This window comes from Dryobates pubescens, chromosome 25, assembly GCF_014839835.1.
Source record: "Dryobates pubescens isolate bDryPub1 chromosome 25, bDryPub1.pri, whole genome shotgun sequence".
In the NCBI taxonomy this organism is placed as follows: Eukaryota; Metazoa; Chordata; class Aves; order Piciformes; family Picidae; genus Dryobates; species Dryobates pubescens.
In genome coordinates this window covers 8,491,947-8,510,977 of record NC_071636.1, presented here as the reverse complement: position 1 = coordinate 8,510,977, position 19,031 = coordinate 8,491,947, and the positions used below count along the sequence as shown (strand labels likewise).

General features: G+C 43.7%; 1 protein-coding gene across 1 annotated transcript in view; it reads right to left on the bottom strand.

Annotated features, from left to right (window-relative positions):
• Nucleotides 1-19,031, bottom strand: part of DNAH10 (dynein axonemal heavy chain 10) — a 53,764-nt gene that overhangs the window by 1,930 nt on the left and 32,803 nt on the right. The window contains exons 50-72 of the mRNA XM_054173254.1: nucleotides 18,796-18,957; nucleotides 18,062-18,236; nucleotides 17,032-17,213; nucleotides 16,158-16,294; nucleotides 14,199-14,416; nucleotides 13,381-13,602; nucleotides 12,636-12,783; nucleotides 11,810-12,089; nucleotides 11,228-11,457; nucleotides 10,254-10,527; nucleotides 9,294-9,398; nucleotides 8,567-8,721; nucleotides 7,660-7,814; nucleotides 7,272-7,455; nucleotides 6,280-6,480; nucleotides 4,887-5,096; nucleotides 4,423-4,518; nucleotides 2,859-3,030; nucleotides 2,226-2,357; nucleotides 1,605-1,816; nucleotides 1,353-1,520; nucleotides 941-1,121; nucleotides 201-346 (exon numbers count right to left, since the gene is read on the bottom strand). Coding sequence (XP_054029229.1) covers nucleotides 201-346; nucleotides 941-1,121; nucleotides 1,353-1,520; nucleotides 1,605-1,816; nucleotides 2,226-2,357; nucleotides 2,859-3,030; nucleotides 4,423-4,518; nucleotides 4,887-5,096; nucleotides 6,280-6,480; nucleotides 7,272-7,455; nucleotides 7,660-7,814; nucleotides 8,567-8,721; nucleotides 9,294-9,398; nucleotides 10,254-10,527; nucleotides 11,228-11,457; nucleotides 11,810-12,089; nucleotides 12,636-12,783; nucleotides 13,381-13,602; nucleotides 14,199-14,416; nucleotides 16,158-16,294; nucleotides 17,032-17,213; nucleotides 18,062-18,236; nucleotides 18,796-18,957 — 4,145 coding nt within the window. The remainder of the gene's footprint in view (nucleotides 1-200; nucleotides 347-940; nucleotides 1,122-1,352; nucleotides 1,521-1,604; nucleotides 1,817-2,225; nucleotides 2,358-2,858; nucleotides 3,031-4,422; nucleotides 4,519-4,886; nucleotides 5,097-6,279; nucleotides 6,481-7,271; nucleotides 7,456-7,659; nucleotides 7,815-8,566; nucleotides 8,722-9,293; nucleotides 9,399-10,253; nucleotides 10,528-11,227; nucleotides 11,458-11,809; nucleotides 12,090-12,635; nucleotides 12,784-13,380; nucleotides 13,603-14,198; nucleotides 14,417-16,157; nucleotides 16,295-17,031; nucleotides 17,214-18,061; nucleotides 18,237-18,795; nucleotides 18,958-19,031) is intronic.

Below are 19,031 nucleotides of genomic sequence, written 5' to 3'. Positions count from 1 at the left end.
CCCTCTTGAGTGTCACCCTTAGAAAAGCTTTAGTGCTGGCTGATCTAAGGAGAAGCGTTAAACTGCCCACTTTGTATACTGGTGGTAATGATGAAATGCTGGTGTGTGTGCTGAGAGGGGAGGGACAGTAACCTCAGAGATGTGAGGACAGACAGGTGCTAATGTGCTTACTGGTCCCTGGCCCCCTCAAGGAGCAGTACCTTGAGTCTAAGCCGATGTGCTTCAGTGGGGATAATCTTCAGAACAGGCAACTCCACCACCAGCACACCAGGCTTGCTTCTGGTGAGGCAGCACTGCTCCATGTCCCAGTCAGCTCCTTCCAGAAACAGACCTGAAACAAAGCAGCCTGCACAGGCAGAAAAGGCAACAGCTCCTGTAAAGTGAGGCACTAAAATCTTAATTTGCAAGTGTGGTTCCTGCAACAGCTGTCCTTGGCACACAGAGTCCAGTACTCAAAAGCACAGCTGAGCAGCATTAGTTATTTGTTGTACTGGTAGCGGTTGATATTTAGTTAATAAGTACCACCCGGCATCATTGTATTTAGTAACTAAGGCAGTGCTAGTCCTAAAAAAGCCATAAAGATATTTGCACAACAAATCATAGCTGTATTTTTTGTTTAAATATATTATTTCTGGTGTAAGCAGCTCTTTACAAATGTGCTAGGGCTGATGATGACCCAGCTCTAGAGAGAGCACAAGCAGATGTAAGTTCAGGCACAGGCAGAGGGGTGAGAAGAGCTGAGGAAAGCTCTACACAATGTGCAGGGACTCAGCAAGAAAGCAGAAACTTGAACTCGGCTTGAGGTCATGTGGACTGTGAAATGCAAACCCAAGGCTGTTATCTATGGAGGCTGACCTAAGTAATCCACTCAGTATGCCAGGCAAGTTCTCTTTCATCAGTTAACTACATTATTTTGCCAGATAATCATAACACCACCTACCTTGAGTAGAGCATTCACTGACATCTTCTGCAGTCCTGTATGTGGTCACTTCTGTGTAGAGGGTGGAGTGATCCAGAGGCCACTTGTTTTCCCTGCAGGTGGCTTGAACAAGCGCTGTCAAATAAGCCTCGGGAATGTGCAGGCCTGAGAGCCACATCACGTTGGGCTCACCTTGGCTAACCTGTGAGCACAGGAGACAACCTGCAGCAGCTGGTCCGCCCACCACACCCGATACCAGCCCAGGGGCCAGTGGCCAGCCTGTCTTGCATCCCTGGTCATGCAATGACTCATTATGTTCCAGGTGGTGATTTGCATTAGTTCAAGTAAAGCAGTGTGTGGCACTGTCTTCTGCTCAGCAGCAGACATCAGGCAGATTAGCAAAACACAAAGCTTTCTGCAGGCACTCACTTACCCAGCTGCTGTACTGGTTATAGCGAGCTCTAAAGAAGATAATCCAGTTTCCAAGGGTTTTGAGTGTGTCAGGGGCAAGCCGCTGCCAGATCCCAGGAATCTGTCCATTAAAGAGTGCCCGAGCCACGTCATCCAGCTCACTGCTCATTCCAACCTCCCCAGCTAAGGCCTAGAAGGATGGTGAGGGTCTGAGTGCCAGCCTGGGGCAGGTACAGTCTGACTGATGTCATCTGGTGGCTGTGTTCGTACTTACTCGTTTGAGTTCAACCAGTGACTTTGCCATTCGAATGATCAGCTTATTGAACCGTTCCAGTTCCTGCAGCAGCACCACAGTTGTAGGGGAGATCTGGCGCCCAAACCCTTTCCGTATCTGCTCGAGATCGAACACTGGGGGTATTTTGCTTTCGATGTCCTTAGCAACGTTTGCAATGTATTCATCCCGACTGATTCCCATACCAGTTTCCCCTAAACCAAAAATGATTTAGTGAGACTAACACCGTCCAGACTTCCCCCTTCTATCATTAATTCTCCAGGAGAACTCTGAGAGCTGACTCACCCTTTGGCAGCAGTTTCCCCCCCCCCATCCTCTGCAGCACTGGCATTTGCATCAAAAGACACCCTGCAGGTCTCAAACTGCCCCTGAGCAGGTGCCAAGCTGCTTCCACACTGTGGGGCTCAGCAACTCCACTTACCAGCCAGTCCTTGCTCAGGGCCATGACACAATCCCACCAAGGCCCCTGGGGTCAAGTGCCTTCCCCTGCAGGCTGCCAGTACCAGGCACCCTGAGGCAGGCTGTGGCATGGCTCACATCACAGTTCCCAGGCCACCTGATTATTTCCTTACAAAAAGCAATTCAAAGTGATGGAGACCACACCTGTTTGAGGCTGCAGGTCCAGCAGATGAGACCACATACTGTGAACTGCCTGTGTGTAATAGCCAATCTCAGCATTTGCATGAAGACCAAGCACCTCTGGAGTATTGGCAAGTGGCAGAGCTTCTATCGCGTCTGCAACACAAAACCACACTGGTAAGGAAGTGCTACGTGAAGCCACAGCCACCAACAGAAAAGGATTCTGCAGAGAATTCAATGAGCAAGTCTTGTTACTGCTCTGCTTGAAAAATTCAAATGCTACAGCTGGTGTTGAAATACTGCAAGGAGCAACTAAGCATTTTTAAGCATGAAAAGTGCACACACACACACACACATCCCACCCCCATGGAAATAATTTAACAATTCCTATGCTGCCTACCTGGGGATGATTGGCTTTTCACAAGCAATGAAGAGATGGCTAGTAAGCTCATGTTACAACAGGCTGCTCAAAGCAAGAGCAGTGTGAGCAGTGGATGCTCTGCAATAGGCACATGGGCCATGTCTGCAGCTCCTCCCCACTTCTCACACCCAGCAGTAGACAAATGCTGAGAGCTTACATGGTAAAAGAGCTTACATGGTAAGAGAGCTTTTGGTTTTCATAATGCTAACTGCTGTGGCAGGAACAGCATTTCTTACCAACAAAGTCATCTTTTCTGACCCCTTCTGGAATTTTATAATCAACTTTGTCATTTTTATAAAAATGGAACTCCTGGAAGGTGTCAAATATGAAATCGCCAAGGTACTCATCCATATAGACGGTCAGAATGCGGCGATCAAAGCTATCAATGGCGCGCCCACCATACATGACCTAGAAATGAGTGACAGCAGCATTACAGCAGTGGCTTCTGGGGTAAGAAATAACAAAAGTCACCAAAATGTCCAAAACACTCTGCTTTTGCAGTGGCTGTGTGGTATGTGTGTCTCCCTTAGCAGGACACCAAGTACCTTTTCTCCAGCTTTCTCTCAAGGCAGACCAAGCAGGAAGTGTTTGGCCTTAGTCTGACGATAGCTGCTGTGGGTGATGTGTGTGCAGTGATACCTTCCTGTGGCACCAACTTATGATCAGACAAGGTTCCATGTCACAGCAGCTGCACTGAACTGGCTGGCTACTGCACAGCACATGCCACACACAACCCTGCAAGAGCTTTAGACACCTGTTTGTACAGCTGACACACCAGTAATATTGCACTGCACTAATACCACCATTAAGTTGTGCTGCTCAGTACCTCGCATCAGCATCCCAAGGGCTCCCTCACTCAAAATTAATTAAGCAGGGTAACTCCCCTGTTGTGCAGTTACACACAATGGTCCTATTTCACAGAGACAATGAGATTAAGTGACTTGCTCAGGGCTACATAGGAGTTTCAAGATTGCCCAGGAGAGAGTCTCAGCAGCTTCATTTGACAATACAGCCCATGATGAAAGGCATCATAGACTCAATAAGGTTGGAAAAGACCTCAAAGCTCATCAAGTCCAACCTGTCACCCAAGACCTCCTGACTACTAAAACCATGGCTCCAAGTGCTATGTCCAATCCCCTTTTGAACAGCTCCAGGGATGGTGACTCCACCACCTCCCTGAGCAGCCCATTCCAATGGCTAACAACTCTCTCTGTGAAGAACTTCCTTCTCACCTCAAGCCTAAACCTCCCCTGGTGCAGTTTGAGACTGTGTCCTCTTGTTCTGGTGCTGCTTGCCTGGGAGAAGAGACCAACTCCCTCCTGGCTACAACCTCCCTTCAGGTAGTTGTAGACAGCAATAAAGTCTCCCCTGAGCGTTCTCTTCTCCAGCCTAAACAATCCCATCTCCCTCAGCCTCTCCTCAGAGGGCTTGTGCTTGAGGCCTCTCCCCAGCCTCATTGTCCTTCTCTGGACACGGTCAAGTGTCTGAATGTCCTTCTTAAATTGAGGGGCCCAGAACTGGACATAGGACTCAAGGTGTGGCCTAACCAGTGCTGAGTACAGGGGCAAAATTAGTTCCCTGCTCCTGCTGGCCACAGTATTTCTGATGCAGACCAGGATGCCATTGGCCTTCTTGGCCACCGGGGCACACTGCTGGCTCATGTTCAGCTGGCTGTCAATCAGTACCCCTAGGTCCCTTTCTGTTTGGCTGCGCTCCATCCTGTAGCACTGCATGGGGGAGCTTCCTTTACCTGGATTCTTTCACCACCAAGTGCTCCTTCATGATGCTGTAGGCACTTACCTCACCGATAAGATATTTGAGACTGTTCCAGGGAATTTCATCATCATTTTGTTGGAAAGCTTTTGTCAAGTAAGTGTTGAGAATTTCCATGCAGACCTAATAAAGTTGTCGGAACATACAAGGTAAGATTCGTAACTCAGTTATACATATCCATGGATTTTAATTAGTGTAATTCTTCTTTGAAAACTTCCAATTCTTTCTCAAATGATAAAAAGTGAAGCATAAATCCTCTTAAGAAAAGAAACTCATGAGACAGGCAATATAAACATGAAGAGTTGGACAGTTCATTAATTTTTAGTGGCCAAAACCAACACTATAGATCAGAAGTCTACAGGACTCCACAGCAATGGAAAAACAAATTATGCTAAATCTGATTGTGAGAAAGGATCAAAGCTGGGTGGATCAGGTGTTGTCAAAATCAGAGTGACTCAGGAGTATAAAAGCTGTTGTAATTATTTTCTTACCTGGAAATCAGACTCATTAAAATCATATGGTACGTTCCAGCCAACCTTTCCAAACTTCCTTCGCTCCTGAACCACAGCATGGAAAAATGCTAAGACATAGACTAAGGGTTTAAAGGCAGGATGTGGGCATTGCTGTAAGGCTTCTTGGGGAATTTTGAAGTAGGTGGCTCTCATATTCAGTTTCAGACCATTAGGTGGTTCTGTCACAACCTATCAAAATAATTACAGAAGCCATCAGTTACTGGATAGCCTCAGGAAAACAAACTGTAAATGGATTGCACTCTCTAAGATCTACAATGCAAGCCTGACAATTTTAAACTGCTTTCCAAATTCCTATCAATATGGATTTTTCTTAAGCAAAGACAAGAAACAGACCTTTTAAGTTTTTCAAGGTAACCACACTTGGTAAGAGTTTTACTTGAGAAAGAGAAACTTGATAATATTTGAGAAATAGTCACACTATTGGAAATACATTGAGATTTTTAATTGATTTACTGAGACATCAGTACTTGGCACATTTGGGGTGTGCTACACATCACCACAGTAACATGGCTTAATGGTCTTTATATAGCTTTATCGATGATCAAATTGAGACAGAGGCAGCCTCCTGGAAGCTTTTCAAAAGTGCTATAAAACCTTTATTTAAGTGGCTAGACCTACGAAGTGTGTATTTGAAGCCTCAAAGATAGGTTTGTGCTCACTTCTCCCCGCTGCAGCACCGAGCAGGGCTGGAGAGGAACACTCCAAAGCTGTCACTGATACACTCGAGCACATATTGTGTGTATCTGTCGTACCACTGCTTTCAAAGCTGTGAAATAAAATAATGATGTTTACAGGACTGGCTCACCACAACAGAAGTAAAGCAGCCATAGAAAAGAACATTAGGGCAGCATCATGGCTTGTGCCTTCAAAATAATCAGCTCAGCTTGCTTGTGATAAATGCCACAGCCTGGAGTAGCAGCTGGAAACCATTATCCTATTACAGCGTCTGCTCCAGTGGCACTACTGCCAGACCTGACACAGACCTCAGCTCTGCACTTCAGCTTCAGGACTGACAGGACTATTTCTGTCTCTCCAGATTGTACTCACTTGTGGCAGCATTTGAATCTAAAGAGCATTTGTCACATTTCCAGCTTTATTCACAAACCTCTGCTCTGAAATAACTGCTCCAGGAAAACCTGCTGGCCAGCTTCACCCCCAGGAAAAAATCACCATCACGTAAACAGGATGAGGAAAAATGGATTTGGCTTACAAAGACAAAAAGCACATAAAGAGAGCCCAAGCCAAAACACTGCTATGTCAGGCTGTGCTCTTCACAAGGCCAGCCTGTTGGCCAGCTGACCAAAAGCAGCAGGAGATATGCCCCTGACAGAGGTTTCCCCCTGCACAGTACCTTTAAGGACTTCTGCAGTATTCCAATAGGGAAGCCCTTGGTCGGGTCAGTAGTCAGCCAGAGGCGAAAGTCTGGATGAGGCTTTGTCACCGAGTCCAGGGCCTTTTCCAGATGGACAAGCCACCTCACCAAGAGGTGACAGTTCTGCAACATCAGCCACTCACCACTAACCACAACATTCTCCAGCATCTGCAAAGCGAGCTTAAGAGAGAGAAAACTGTGATAAAGTCTCCCTTTATCCTGTAAGCAAACAGACTATGAGGGGTTAGTGCAGTGGATCGCCTCCTGCCAGCAACCACATGTAGCCTTCTAGTTTTGGTAGACTTACCAGAATGCTCCTTATTGAGAATAGACCTTTTCCAATACTGCAAGAAGTTGCTCTGAGATGCTTTATTTCATTAATTCTTCTTTAAATTAAGTGTCATACAGAGTATTGAAGTATTTCACAACTGTACAGGAGTGTGTGGCCCAGAGGGCAGTGAAGATCAGTCCAGAAAGTAGTGGTCAAAATGAATCTAACAGGAGTTATCCCATTGACTGAAATCACAGCAAGTTCAGACAGCTACTAAGTTTTGGACATCCCTGCCTTAGTGTCCATTACAAAAAGGAAAGACAGAAAAAGCAGCTGGATATCCTTTTGGTTACAGTGTGATGCCAGTCAACTCCTATTCGCACACAGAGACACAGGGCCACTGATTCACCTTTGAAAGGCTGCAGAAGAACATCTTTTCAGCTCAATCATTTTTTACCAGATGACAAAATCATTCTGAATCTGCCCTTACCCAAACCATGAAATCAGCCAGTCAACCCCTTCACATTACAGGGAAGTGTTACTCCCAGGCTGGCAAACCGTGTGCCATGTCTAAACCAAAAGCAGCTGCCTTTAAAATGGAGCAGACCTTTGGCAGGTGAATTTGAACAGTGCCACAGCATCATGAGCATGATCTGCAATTGCTGCACACAGCATGTCCCAACCCTCCCACCAAAGTTACCTTTTCTTGGCCTTGTCCCATGGCTAGGAGTTTGAGTCTGTCCCCTCCAAAGCCCTTCCTCTCAGCCAGTTTCATGAGGTCACTGACAGGATCAGAGCCAGGACTTAAGATAAAAACAACAGGAGAGTAAGGGCTGCTCTGCTCAAAGACAGCGTCATAGCTGATCACTGGGGGCTGCACATACCTGGGAGGAAAAGAACCACAACAAACTGCTCATTGTGCAGGAGCAGCCAGGCTGTTCTAATCCAACATCAACACTCACTGCAGACCTCACATAGAAGTGATACAGAGACAAGACATGCTCTGCTTTTTAGGCAAATTGCAAAGTCATTTACATAACTGATTACAACGCCAGTCCTGGGATCTGATTTGAAAGAGAGTGACTTACTTCTCACCCATTGTCACAGTAACGTAGTCTGTTACTGCCCGGTATAGCCTGTCCACCCGGAAGCACCGCAAAAGTAGCAGCTTCTGAAATTTGGTGAGATTGTCCTGGTACTGCATGGGGAATGGCTTCTGCTCCAGAGCTTCTGTGTCATACCACTGCAAAAAGATGGAGAGGAAAAGGGATACAACATGGGAGACAACACAAATTAATCAAATGGCTTTTTCAATGCAATTACTAGGAAAGCAGACAAAGGCAATTTGATTAACAAGAGGCCAGGAGACAGAAGGAAAACAAAGAATGAAGTCAATCAGCTGCAAAGAAATATTAAAAGAATGATCGTAAAAAAATCATCTTTTTCAGCATAGGATATTCAAGTCCAGAAACATGTTTGTGCCTTCATGTATGTCGAGTAAATCTCTGAATGTACAGAACATAACATCTTAGGCAAAAGGTATTACAGATTGCTTACAGAAAGACTTCTTATGAAGCAAGAAGATGTGGAATGAAAGGTAGAACAAAGGAAACACTATGTTTGTAACTAGCCTATAGGACTCACTGCCACAAGATCAAAGTACAATTTAGCAGCACAAAAATAACAGTGAAAATTTGACTGTTGGAATCAACAGCAGAAGTGTCACTGACTTCACCAGGGCAAATAGCTAAGGCTGAAAAATAAATCTACAGTACAGGGAAGAATTCTTTTGTTTGTTTTTTTTTAATAATAAGAGCCCTAATTCTGCTGGAAATAAACCAACCTCTGAGGTCAAGAAGAAAAGCAAGGCCTCGACAGAAAAAGCCAGTGGTGACATGCCTCCTGCCGAGTGCTATGGCACATTGCATCACACTTGAACATTTGACACCGGAATGAAGAGAAGGAGACAGGACAGGACTGGAGGAAAGCACGTACATTTTTCCATACATCTAGATTGTTTTCCACATCATCTGGAAGAGATTCAAATTTCTCAGGAAGTTGTTCAGACAAGTGAATTAGGTCCTCCCAGCCTTGATCTGGAAGCCAAACGTACGGCTTCTTTCGTTCACTCTTTTCCAGGGAAATATTGCCTAGTCACATTCAGAAACCAGAGGGGGTGACCATGTCAGAATTTGTCCAACACATGACCACACATACAGTCCCACCGCACAAAGAAACCACCAGGAAACTTGTTTCTGGAAGCAGTGTAAGGTTAAACTGCTCTGCTGAAGGCTGAATGCTGGTGGCATTTTACAATTGCTAACAAAATCCAGAGTCGTATCTTTGTAACCATGAATAAAATTATGTATACATACTTGGAAAATAACTCTATGGTGTTCCCTGAGAAAATAATCTAACAAATAGACAATGTGAGATTTGTCAGCACCTGCAAGAGAGAGATTTGACACTTCACTGGTTAATAAAGTGAATGAAATAGAAATAGCAGAATCTACAATTTGTGCAAACCACCATATTTAGCTGTCTTTGGCAGTTTCATAGATTCATAGAATACCAGGTTGGAAGAGACCTCAAGGATCATCTAGCCAAACCTGTCAGTGTAAGAATGTAGTTTAAATGAGATGGTGCAGCACCCTAGGCGCCAACCCTTACAGCAGCTCTTGCTATGTGTAGCTGTATATTTATACATAAATACACACTTTACCTTTCAAAAAGAACTCAAGTTCTTCTTGTGGAACTCTGCCATCAGCTTGCTCTATCCTTATAGTCATACTAAAGGAGAAGAGTAACTTGTGCTTCTCAAACATACCTATGTTAAAAGGAAAATATTTTCAAAAATCAGCTGCTAAAACTTATGGAGCTGGAGCAATCCTTAAATCCATATCCTGCATCTGGTCAGCCCAAAAAGATCAGAGTGATCAAATCTGGGGCTTTGGATCAGGCTTACAGAGTCAAAGCACCATCTGTGAGCTACATCCAGGGATGTGAGATCCACAGCTGCTATTTACTACTTGTAAGCATGTTGAGAAAAGCCTTTTTTTGACAGGTCACACAGGACCATGGGATATTAGGGGTTGGAAAGGACCTCCAGAGATCGTCTAGTCCAACCGCCCTGCCAGAGCAAGACCATAGAATCTAGCACAGGTCACACAGATGTATCCAGATGGGTCTTGAAAGTCTCCAGAAAAGGAGAATCCACAGCCTCTCTGGGCAGCCTGTTCCAGTGCTCTGTGAGCTTCACAATGAAGAAGTTCCTCTTCATGTTGAGGTGGAACCTCCTGTGCTGTAGTTTATATCCATTGCCCTTGTCCTGTCACAGGGTGGAACTGAGAATAACATGTCCCTTCCCTCTTGACACCCAGCCCTCAGATATTTGTAAACATTTATTAAATCCCCTCTCAATCTTCTCTTCTCCAGACTAAAAAGCCCCAGGTGTCTCAGCCTCTCCTCACAGGCACATGCTCCAGTCCCGTAATCATCCTTTGGCAGTGTGCACAGTGCCTTTAAAAGAAATAGCAGGGAGTAAAGTGTAAACCAGGACAGACTGAACGTGAGTGAAATGACAGTTTGGTAACCTGCCTCTTTTATGTAAACCAGCTGAAGGTGTGGCTTTTAACAAGCATTTGCACAACACAGCATCAGCCCATCACTAAAGCATACTAACCTGTGCAGCCATAGTTATAGGTGTTGAAAGTCAGCGCCTTCATGATGTTCTCTAACCTCAACAGAAGATCAGAACTGGGCACGGAATTCCTAAGAGAGAGTCCAAAAACTTCCAAGAAGGAGACCAGTGAGTACTGATACATCATGTTAACAACTGCCATTTCAGCCAAAACAGAGAATAAAATGGCCCCTCTCCTGGCAGCTGGTCTGTAGCCATCTCGAAGATGATCGATATCCTCTGCTGTCTTCTGAGCCAGACTCAGCTTCTCAATCACCTGGCCAGACATGGGTTTCATATACATGTCAGTTCTGTGCATGTATACACTGTCCTGATCTTTATATGTACAGGTTGACCTGATCCACACTATGTATATTATGTTACAGCAATCAGAGCTACTACTCTCTGTGTTGGAATCCAGGCAGATAGTACGAATTGTAAAAATCAAGTGCGAGACAAAATAAATCACACTCAGCAGAGTTATGAAAAGCAAAGATTGACACAGATCATAGAAATAGTATGGGGAAGGCCTTTGGGGGATCTTTAGTTCCATTTTCTGCCCAAAGTTGGACTATGGCCACCACTAGATCAGGTCAGCTGTAGCTTTGCCCAACTACAGCCTGAAAAACTTCAAGGATGGAGAGTCTACATCCTCTGTAGAAGGTATCTTAACTTTTCATTTCAGATCCACTAAAATACAAAACAAAGGCTGTTTCAGAGCTAAAAGAAAGATATCACATGCTCTTTGCTTTAGAACTGTAAACAACCATTACTATTGTCCTCAAGACAGGATTTGGTTCTCTAATGCAACATATATGCAGAAGACTGACCAGTACTAAGATGTCACACACTCATGAGAAAATTCTCAGTTTCCTTTCAGACTAATTCCTAGCCTCAAGGGTGAAAAATGAAGCACAAAGAAAAGGAAAGATAATGTTCTGTTAGGAGATATCCTTCCAAAAGGACAGAGCCAATACCTCAGTAGCTTTGGATTTTGTCTCTTCCAAGGTATGCACCAAGTCCAAGTTGTCCAACATGTTTCCTGTGGAAGACGTCAGCTCCCGAAGCAGAGAGTCTTCCAGATCTTTCAGCAAGTTTTTGTTGTCACTTGTCTCCTGGATGAGATGTTCTCTTTGTTCTTCCAGTTCCTTTCTTTCAAAACCTGTGATGACGCTGAGCAACTGATCCTCTAGGCCCTTCAGTGTAACTACAGGTACAAGACATGTACACAGCAGTCTTGTTTTTAAACAAAACAGGAGCTTTTACACAACTTGTTTCATCTTGATCATCTCATAAAACTACAGTGATGCAAAAGAGTGACTGGGTTAACAGCTCTGCATCTTAATTCTGCCCAAGCATCTTACTCTTACAGGTGCAAGAAGAGATGTTTAGCTCAGTTTCTGATTAGAAGTGAGAAGGATTTTCAGTTAAATCTGACGTAAAGCATAAGGGAGACTATGAATTGTTAGCTTCGTTGCTGTTTCAGACAACCACCCAGGCCCTAAACTTGCACTACAACATAATCACTATTTTGTTACCAAACAGACCCTTTTGCTTACCTGTATAATTGATAACCACAGCTTTGCCAAACACAGAGGGAGAATACTTTGGGTTTGATAATTTAGTGTTCAGGTACAATCTAAAATTACTGTCATAGTCAACCTCTCTGTCACCCAGGACAACGAATGTTCGACCCTGTGCAACTTTGATGTTCTTCTCTAAGACATTGTCTATCACAGGGTCAATGTATTCATCAACACTGTGAAGCAGGAAAGGGTTTCCATACTTTATGGCCAGCTCTAGCTGTTTAAGGAAATCTGGGTCATTGAAGGAAGCCATCTGCAAGAGAATAATGGGAAAACACAAGAAAAGAACTGGTATTCAGTCAGCTGAATATTATTATTATTTTACAACAGTTGCCAGTATTGCTGAAGTTCACTCTGTTGCTTTTTGTCTTTCCTCTTACAGGAGATGTAAACCACCCTGGTACACAACACTAAAAGCCCTAGACGTGTTTTGTTTTGGTGGGGTTTTTTTTCTATTTAGTTGAGAATATTTCCCATGGGGGGAACTATTCTCCAAAATTCCAGCTGTGCCTCTGACTGTGTTAATTGTCCTAAATGAAAACTCCATCCTGGAGCTCAGTTAAAATACAATCTACACTATCCTTTTGGTTATGTTTCTGCATGTACTAAGGCTAGCCAAGAGCCCGAACCATCCATCCTGAAGAGCTGAAGAGCATGTGAACAGTGATATTCACTGTCTATTTTAGAGGCAACAGTCAACACAATCATCAGTCCACAACTGGTTGCCCTTCAAGGTGAAAGATATTTATAAAGCTTTTAAAACAATCAGTGAAGAGGTAAACCAATGATTTATCTTTACCCTTAGGTTATTTTCTTTTTCTTTCTTCTTAATCCAGTGTAATGCCTGTTGTTGAGGGTCAATACAGAGCGGGAAGCGGCTTGCGTATGTTGTCAGGATGCCATTCTGGACAGAGAGCTCATCTGGTGGCAATCCTTGGGAAACCCACCTGGGAATGGAACAGAAAACTTGATGGGAGAGCAGCATTTCATTTGTCAGTAAAATGATGCAGTTTACCAAGCACACTCCAAGACACACAAGGAAACATATAGCACACGTGACAGTGAGAACAATGTCAAACCTCAGACTGATGCATTGTCTTAGTCATTTACAATTACACTGCTCAAAACACTGACTTGCACTGGGTGAGTAATCCTGCAGTAGTTGAAATATGGGCTATCTGGGCATGGGTTTCATTCCAAATTCATTGAAGTCAGTGAAAAGACTCCTGATGGGCTTTGGGTTGAACACATATTATAGATAAATCCTTTAAAAATCTCCTCAAAAGGTGTTATATGTGTCTGGGTTCAGCAAATGCCCCTGGAGTGTGAAGTACAACAGTTTGTTATAACAAATAGCCTCCATTAACCACAAGAACAGGAATCTGTCTCCTTGACATCTTCTAGATGTGAAAGTAAAATGGACTCTCTCTGGTATGGTTCTGCACCTCCACGCACAGGGCCTAGCCCATGATACAGATTCATAACCAGACTCCCACTTCATGATCTCACACTCAGTAGTCATGGGGTTTCTTGACTGGACATACCTGCTAACCTCCACCTCATCAGTCAGGAGGCTTTCTAACCTAAATGGTTGGCTGAGAGGAATCTCTCGTGAGACCACATCTTCTTGCCACATTTGATAGACCATTTCATTACGGAACTCCCAGCTGAATGCTCCTTCGTAGCTCAGAAAGGCAGCACAGAGCAGACAGTCTCCAAGCAACTTCACCTTTTGTACTTCAAAATGCTTTAACTCGTTTGTCCACCTGATACAATTATAAGGGAATCTTTAGTCAGTTTGTTCCATGGAGATGGGGTTTCACAGTATCACTAAGGTTGGAGAGACCTCAAGGATCATCGAGTCCAACCTGTCTCCACAGACCTCATGACTAGACCACGGCACCAAATGCCACGTCCAATCTCCTCTTGAACACCTCCAGGGATGGCGACTCCACCACCTCCCTGAGCAGCCCATTCCAATGATGAACGACTTGCTCGGTGAAGAACTTTCTCCTCACCTCGAGTCTAAACCTCCCCTGGCACAGCTTGTGACTGTGTCCCCTTTCCAGCTGCTGCTACTTGATGTAGGTTGAGCCAAACCTCCTAATTTTAATCAGTTCTTCTCTTGATGGCCCCTGACTCTAAGTTGATCTGAACCTTCTTCCTTTTAATCTGATTTCACCTTGTCCTTTTGCACTAAAAATAATTGTTACTATTTTTCAAGAGCTAACAGATGTTAGCTCTTCCCAGAAACAAACATCACAGGAAGACACATTTCCAAAATTGTCTCTGTTTGATGGATTTTATGCCCAGCACATGACACTCTGATGTCATAGATGTTCTTCTTTGAATCTAGACCTACCTTTCATTCTCAGATCTCAAGCCAGAAATGAGTTTGTCAGCAGCATCTAATCTTCTCTTCATAATCTTTGCTTCTTCTAGTAACTGTTGCTCTTCTCTTCTTGCCTCATCATATTTGTTACCCAAAGCTTTAAGCTCCTCCTGAATGGTCGCCAGCTCTGTCTTTATTTTTTCCAGTTCCCGCTTACTTAAGTAGTAATTCCGTTCCAGCCTAGCCACCTACAGTACAGTAAAAGTATCAGAGCAAAGAAGGGCTTTGGAGGGAAGTCTGAAGTTCTCAGATTTCTTTTGGCTATTGGGAGAATTTGGCTGCCCATGAAATTGTTGTGTATCTCTCTCCTCTTGGACCCACACAATCATCTCGCTGCTCTCAGAAACTCTGCCTTTGTTCACACAGACATTTCACAGGGCAGGTAGAGCAGAGCCAACTGAATCTCCAGCCCAGACTAACAAAACATTTAAAAGCCTGACTTAGTCTTGTCCATTCCATGCCAAGAGCCCCTTTGAAAGCTCAATGGATATTGTTTCCCTTACACATTGAATGTTTTTCCTCAAACAACAGTACTTTGAATAGGCCACTGTTTTTCTTTCTGCATGTCCTTTTGTGGGCTGATACTAGAATAGCTACAAGCTGATGAATTAGTATTGTAGATGGTAAAAAAAAAAAAAATCTGGAACTTCTGCTCTTTTGAGAAGTTGAATGTGCTCCAAGTTCTCTCCTCAGACACCACATATTGTCCTCTGGAGGTCAGAGACTTGCACCAGGAGCTTCAGGTGAATCACTTCAAATAAGTGTAGTTTCAGGAAAAAAATCTCCATGCCTTTCCCAGATATTCTAATGCAAGGAAATGAAACAAAATAAACTATGGAGAAGGTATAAGGGAAAGAATGTGGTTTGGTTGTGATCTGCAAGCCTTTGCATGTACAGATGTGACTTGCATGTATTTGTATTTTTCATTACTGCTGTGCAGTAGTTATGTGCTGGTGCTTCTTTATGAGAAACAATACTTGTCACAGGAATAGTATAGCTTGTGCTTGGTCACTACAGAAATCCTGTGTACAAAGAAATTCTCATTTATTTTCAGGTGAACATCTCTTGTACAACTCCCTTAGTCCCTAAAGCACAGATACCAATGCTCTGCCCAGGATTCAGCTCCCTAGGTTTATCTTTTCCTAGCAGAATTTCATACTCCAGGAGCAGGGCTTCGTATTTCAAGCCCTGTTACCGTGGCGGCTGATTTTTCCTTCTCTATGGCTAGAAATGTGAACTGGAAGGATGCTGCCTTTAATGCAGCCCTTATGCTTCTCTTACACATTTTTCTCTCTTTTACTCAATTTCACCATCGCAGATCTAAGCTGAACTAAACAAGGTTCAACCTGATCAGTTCCCTAAGATATACAGAAAACTGATGCATTATCATTGTGCTCTACCACAGTCTTTTGGTAGGTCCTCCAGGTTCACGGGGCTACAGTGAGAGAAGGTGTTTCAGCACAGCACAACTGCAGAAGGAGCCAGGATGATGCCCATGTGCTGGGCACATGCTGCCCGGGTGGTACTCATGCCACACACATGTCTGTGCAGGGCAGACACAGGAGGCAGTGGGTGCTAACCCCAAAATACTGATTTGCAAGCCTAGCCCTTGAATTTGCAGTGGGCAGTGAGACGAGAAAGTCTGGGCTGAGTTTGACATCACGGGAACAGGCAGCCCTGCTGCAGCACTGAGAAAGACTGTCACAGGTGGTGGAGAACTAGAACAGGCTGTCCAGAGAAGTGGTGGAGTCTCTGTCTCTGGGGTAATTCAAAACCTGCCTAGACAACGTCCTGTACAACCCGCTGTAGATGAGCCTGCTCTGGCAGGGAGGTTGGACTAGATGATCTCCCCTATCATTCTGTGATTCTATATTAGTTTTATCAGGACCATATTTCACCCTCCTTTGAATGTGAACCCACACACTTTACCTGTTCTCTCTTTGGCTTGACTTCTTTAACTACATCACAGTAGCTCATCACTGCATCAACAAACTTTAACATTCCCAGTCCTGCTCTGCTAACAAGTTCCATTTCACCGAAGGTAGTGTTAAGACTTTTTAACAGAGCTAAATGGGCAAATACAAAAATATTGCAAGTGAGTTGAATTACGGTGCAGAAATCCTCCAACAAACAGCTTTCCTTACCAGCAATATCAAGCAATGCTGGGACAGACAATGTGAAATATTTGTCAGACTATTAAAGAGACTCTGACCTTAAGATGAAGCTACTGGGCCGTAAAAACACAAGCACAATACTGAGAGTGATTTTTCAAGTTCTGTCTCCGTGAAGGGAGTGCGTTCAGGACTAGTCTGAGGATCATAGTTTCTTTTCTCTGCAGCAGTCAGACACAATTTTGTTCAAAGATCCAAATTCCTTCCTTAGTGGTACCACTCTGGACTACAGCCTTGTGAGCATGTGCAAAGTTAGGCCTTTAAGCTTTAGATATAGCTTACCTATGTATAATTAATTGCCATCATGTGGATGAGGTCATAATTCTATTAGGTGGCTAACATCAGACAGCAGACCTGCTCAGCTAACCTGCTTGTTTCTTTATCTTGTTTGTCTCTTGCCTGCTCTAAACCAGAGCGTAAGTAGCTAAGGTACAAACTGGATGTAACACATAGCAGAAGGTCTTTGACCTTTGGAAAATCCAGTCATGCCAACAGTGTAACATCTGCAGTGCTGTCCTCTTGTGCAAGTGAATCCCACCCTCCCAAACAGCACTGCAAGGGCTGCTGCTGACATAGTTAATCACATTACTGAGACCCTACCTTCATTCCAAGTATAGAGATCAGTTGTTTACCTCGGATAGATTTCACTTGGCTCTGAGTAATTCCATCAAAATCTATCTCCATCAGGGATCGCAGGAAATTTGCCTCAGACATCATTCCTTTGGCTGTCTTCCAGTTTAATTCTTTGTAGCCCCTCATTATAAGAACACATTCCAAAACACCCTGTACCTGCTTAGGGGGCTTTGCAAAGGATCTAGAAATCCAATGAAGGAGACAGTGGAGGAGAGAAAGGAGACAAACTACTGAGGCCAGACACAAGCATTTGCCATTAGGAGTCATTGCAATACAGCAAGAGCTAGTACGTAAGACATTCTACACATGGTAAAAAAGATAACTCAGAGCAGACAAGAAATTATTAACTAGTCAAAAAGCTCAAAGCAGATTCTTTCATTCAGACAATCTGATCAATTAAATATGAAGGGATTTAAATAGTGGAAGGTCTAAAATCCAGGGTGTGAAATTCTTCCCTCAGGCAGTGAAGCAGCTTCCCATTGGGAGAATTAATAAAGGAAGAATCCAGAGATGTATGACAGAATGAAAACTAAACAAGCATGGCAGGGAAGGAAGAGCCATTGCTATTTCAGGGAGAGCCAAGGGACTGGATGTGCTTTTACATCTCTCCCCAAATACAAGATGTATTCTAAAAACACAGGGAGAAGTTAATTCTGCAGAGAAATACATTTTCATGCTGCCAAAAATAACTGGTTTGTGTTCCGATTTACAAAGAATAGAAACAGAGGAGGAATGAAATGGTTTGGACAGCCTCTGCTTGGGCAAAAAACAAACCAGTTTCTAGTGCATCAGACAGAGTGTAGGGAAATATGGGGAAGACTTCAAACAAGGGACTGGAAGTACAGGCTTGAGGGGAAATCCTGGACTAAGAATCAAGGGATTCTGTTGTGATCTCTGCACCTGGACAACTGATGTCCCAACTTCCACCCCTACACCCACAGATGAGAAAGGTGAGGCAAAGGCTCAGACCCTGCAAAGAAGGGGGTCTCAGTGAATTTCCAAGAGTTATGCTACATCCAAATAAGTCACCTGATCTCAGTAACATCAGACTTGTCAAGCTTCTGAAGCTCCAGTTTGGCAGCATCTAAAATAGGTATGACTTCAGCCAAAGCTGTCTCAGCAGCCATCTTCTCCTTAGCAATAATCATATTCTGTTGCTCTATCTCTGCAGCTTTTTCTTCAGCCAGTTTTTTCTTCTCTTCAGCTAAGAATTGCAAAGGCAAGACCATAAATGGAGTATTCAGATATGTATACCAAACATACACTAATATAGATTTGCACTTCACTGAAAATCAGAAATTACCATCAGTTTAGTATCCTTTTGTTGCTAGCTTGCCAGTGTTTACAGTTCCATCACCAGAACAGGAACTCTGTGAATGTTCCATACAACAGCATACATAATCCCTTTTCCTCCGATGCTTCCCTCTGTTTTCCCCTTAATAATAATTTTCTGAATCAGAAGGTCCCTTTCTTGCTAATGCCTCTTTCCCACATTATGCCCTATACTTTGGAAAGAGATGACAAGTGCAGGCAAACATAGTATTGAGTTGTGTAAAGTACTGTAGGTTAAACATACAGGAAAAGATGGTAATCTGGGCAAGAAAAGAGATGTACACATCTAGCATTACACTGGATCATCATGGACAGACCAAGAGAGTTCTCTCTAGAAGCACCTGGAGCTCTTAGAGGGTCTTCCAATCCAACTCAAACTCTGTGAACTGTGCTTAGCATGTGGGACATTTCACTAGTCGTATACTACCTACCTACTTGTTTGTTTGTTGAAATCTCTCCTAACAAAGTCTGACAAGCAGCTGATTTTTCTTGTAGCACAATCCTTTGCTCAGCAAGTTTCATGTTCAGCTCAACCAGCTGTACACTGGCTTCCTTCAGTTTATCTAAGCCCCCTTCCAGACGTTTGCATTGTGCTAGGCAGAAATTAAAAGGGGAAAAAAAAGGAGAAATGTTATTGATTGATTGTGTACTATCTATCAGACAGCCT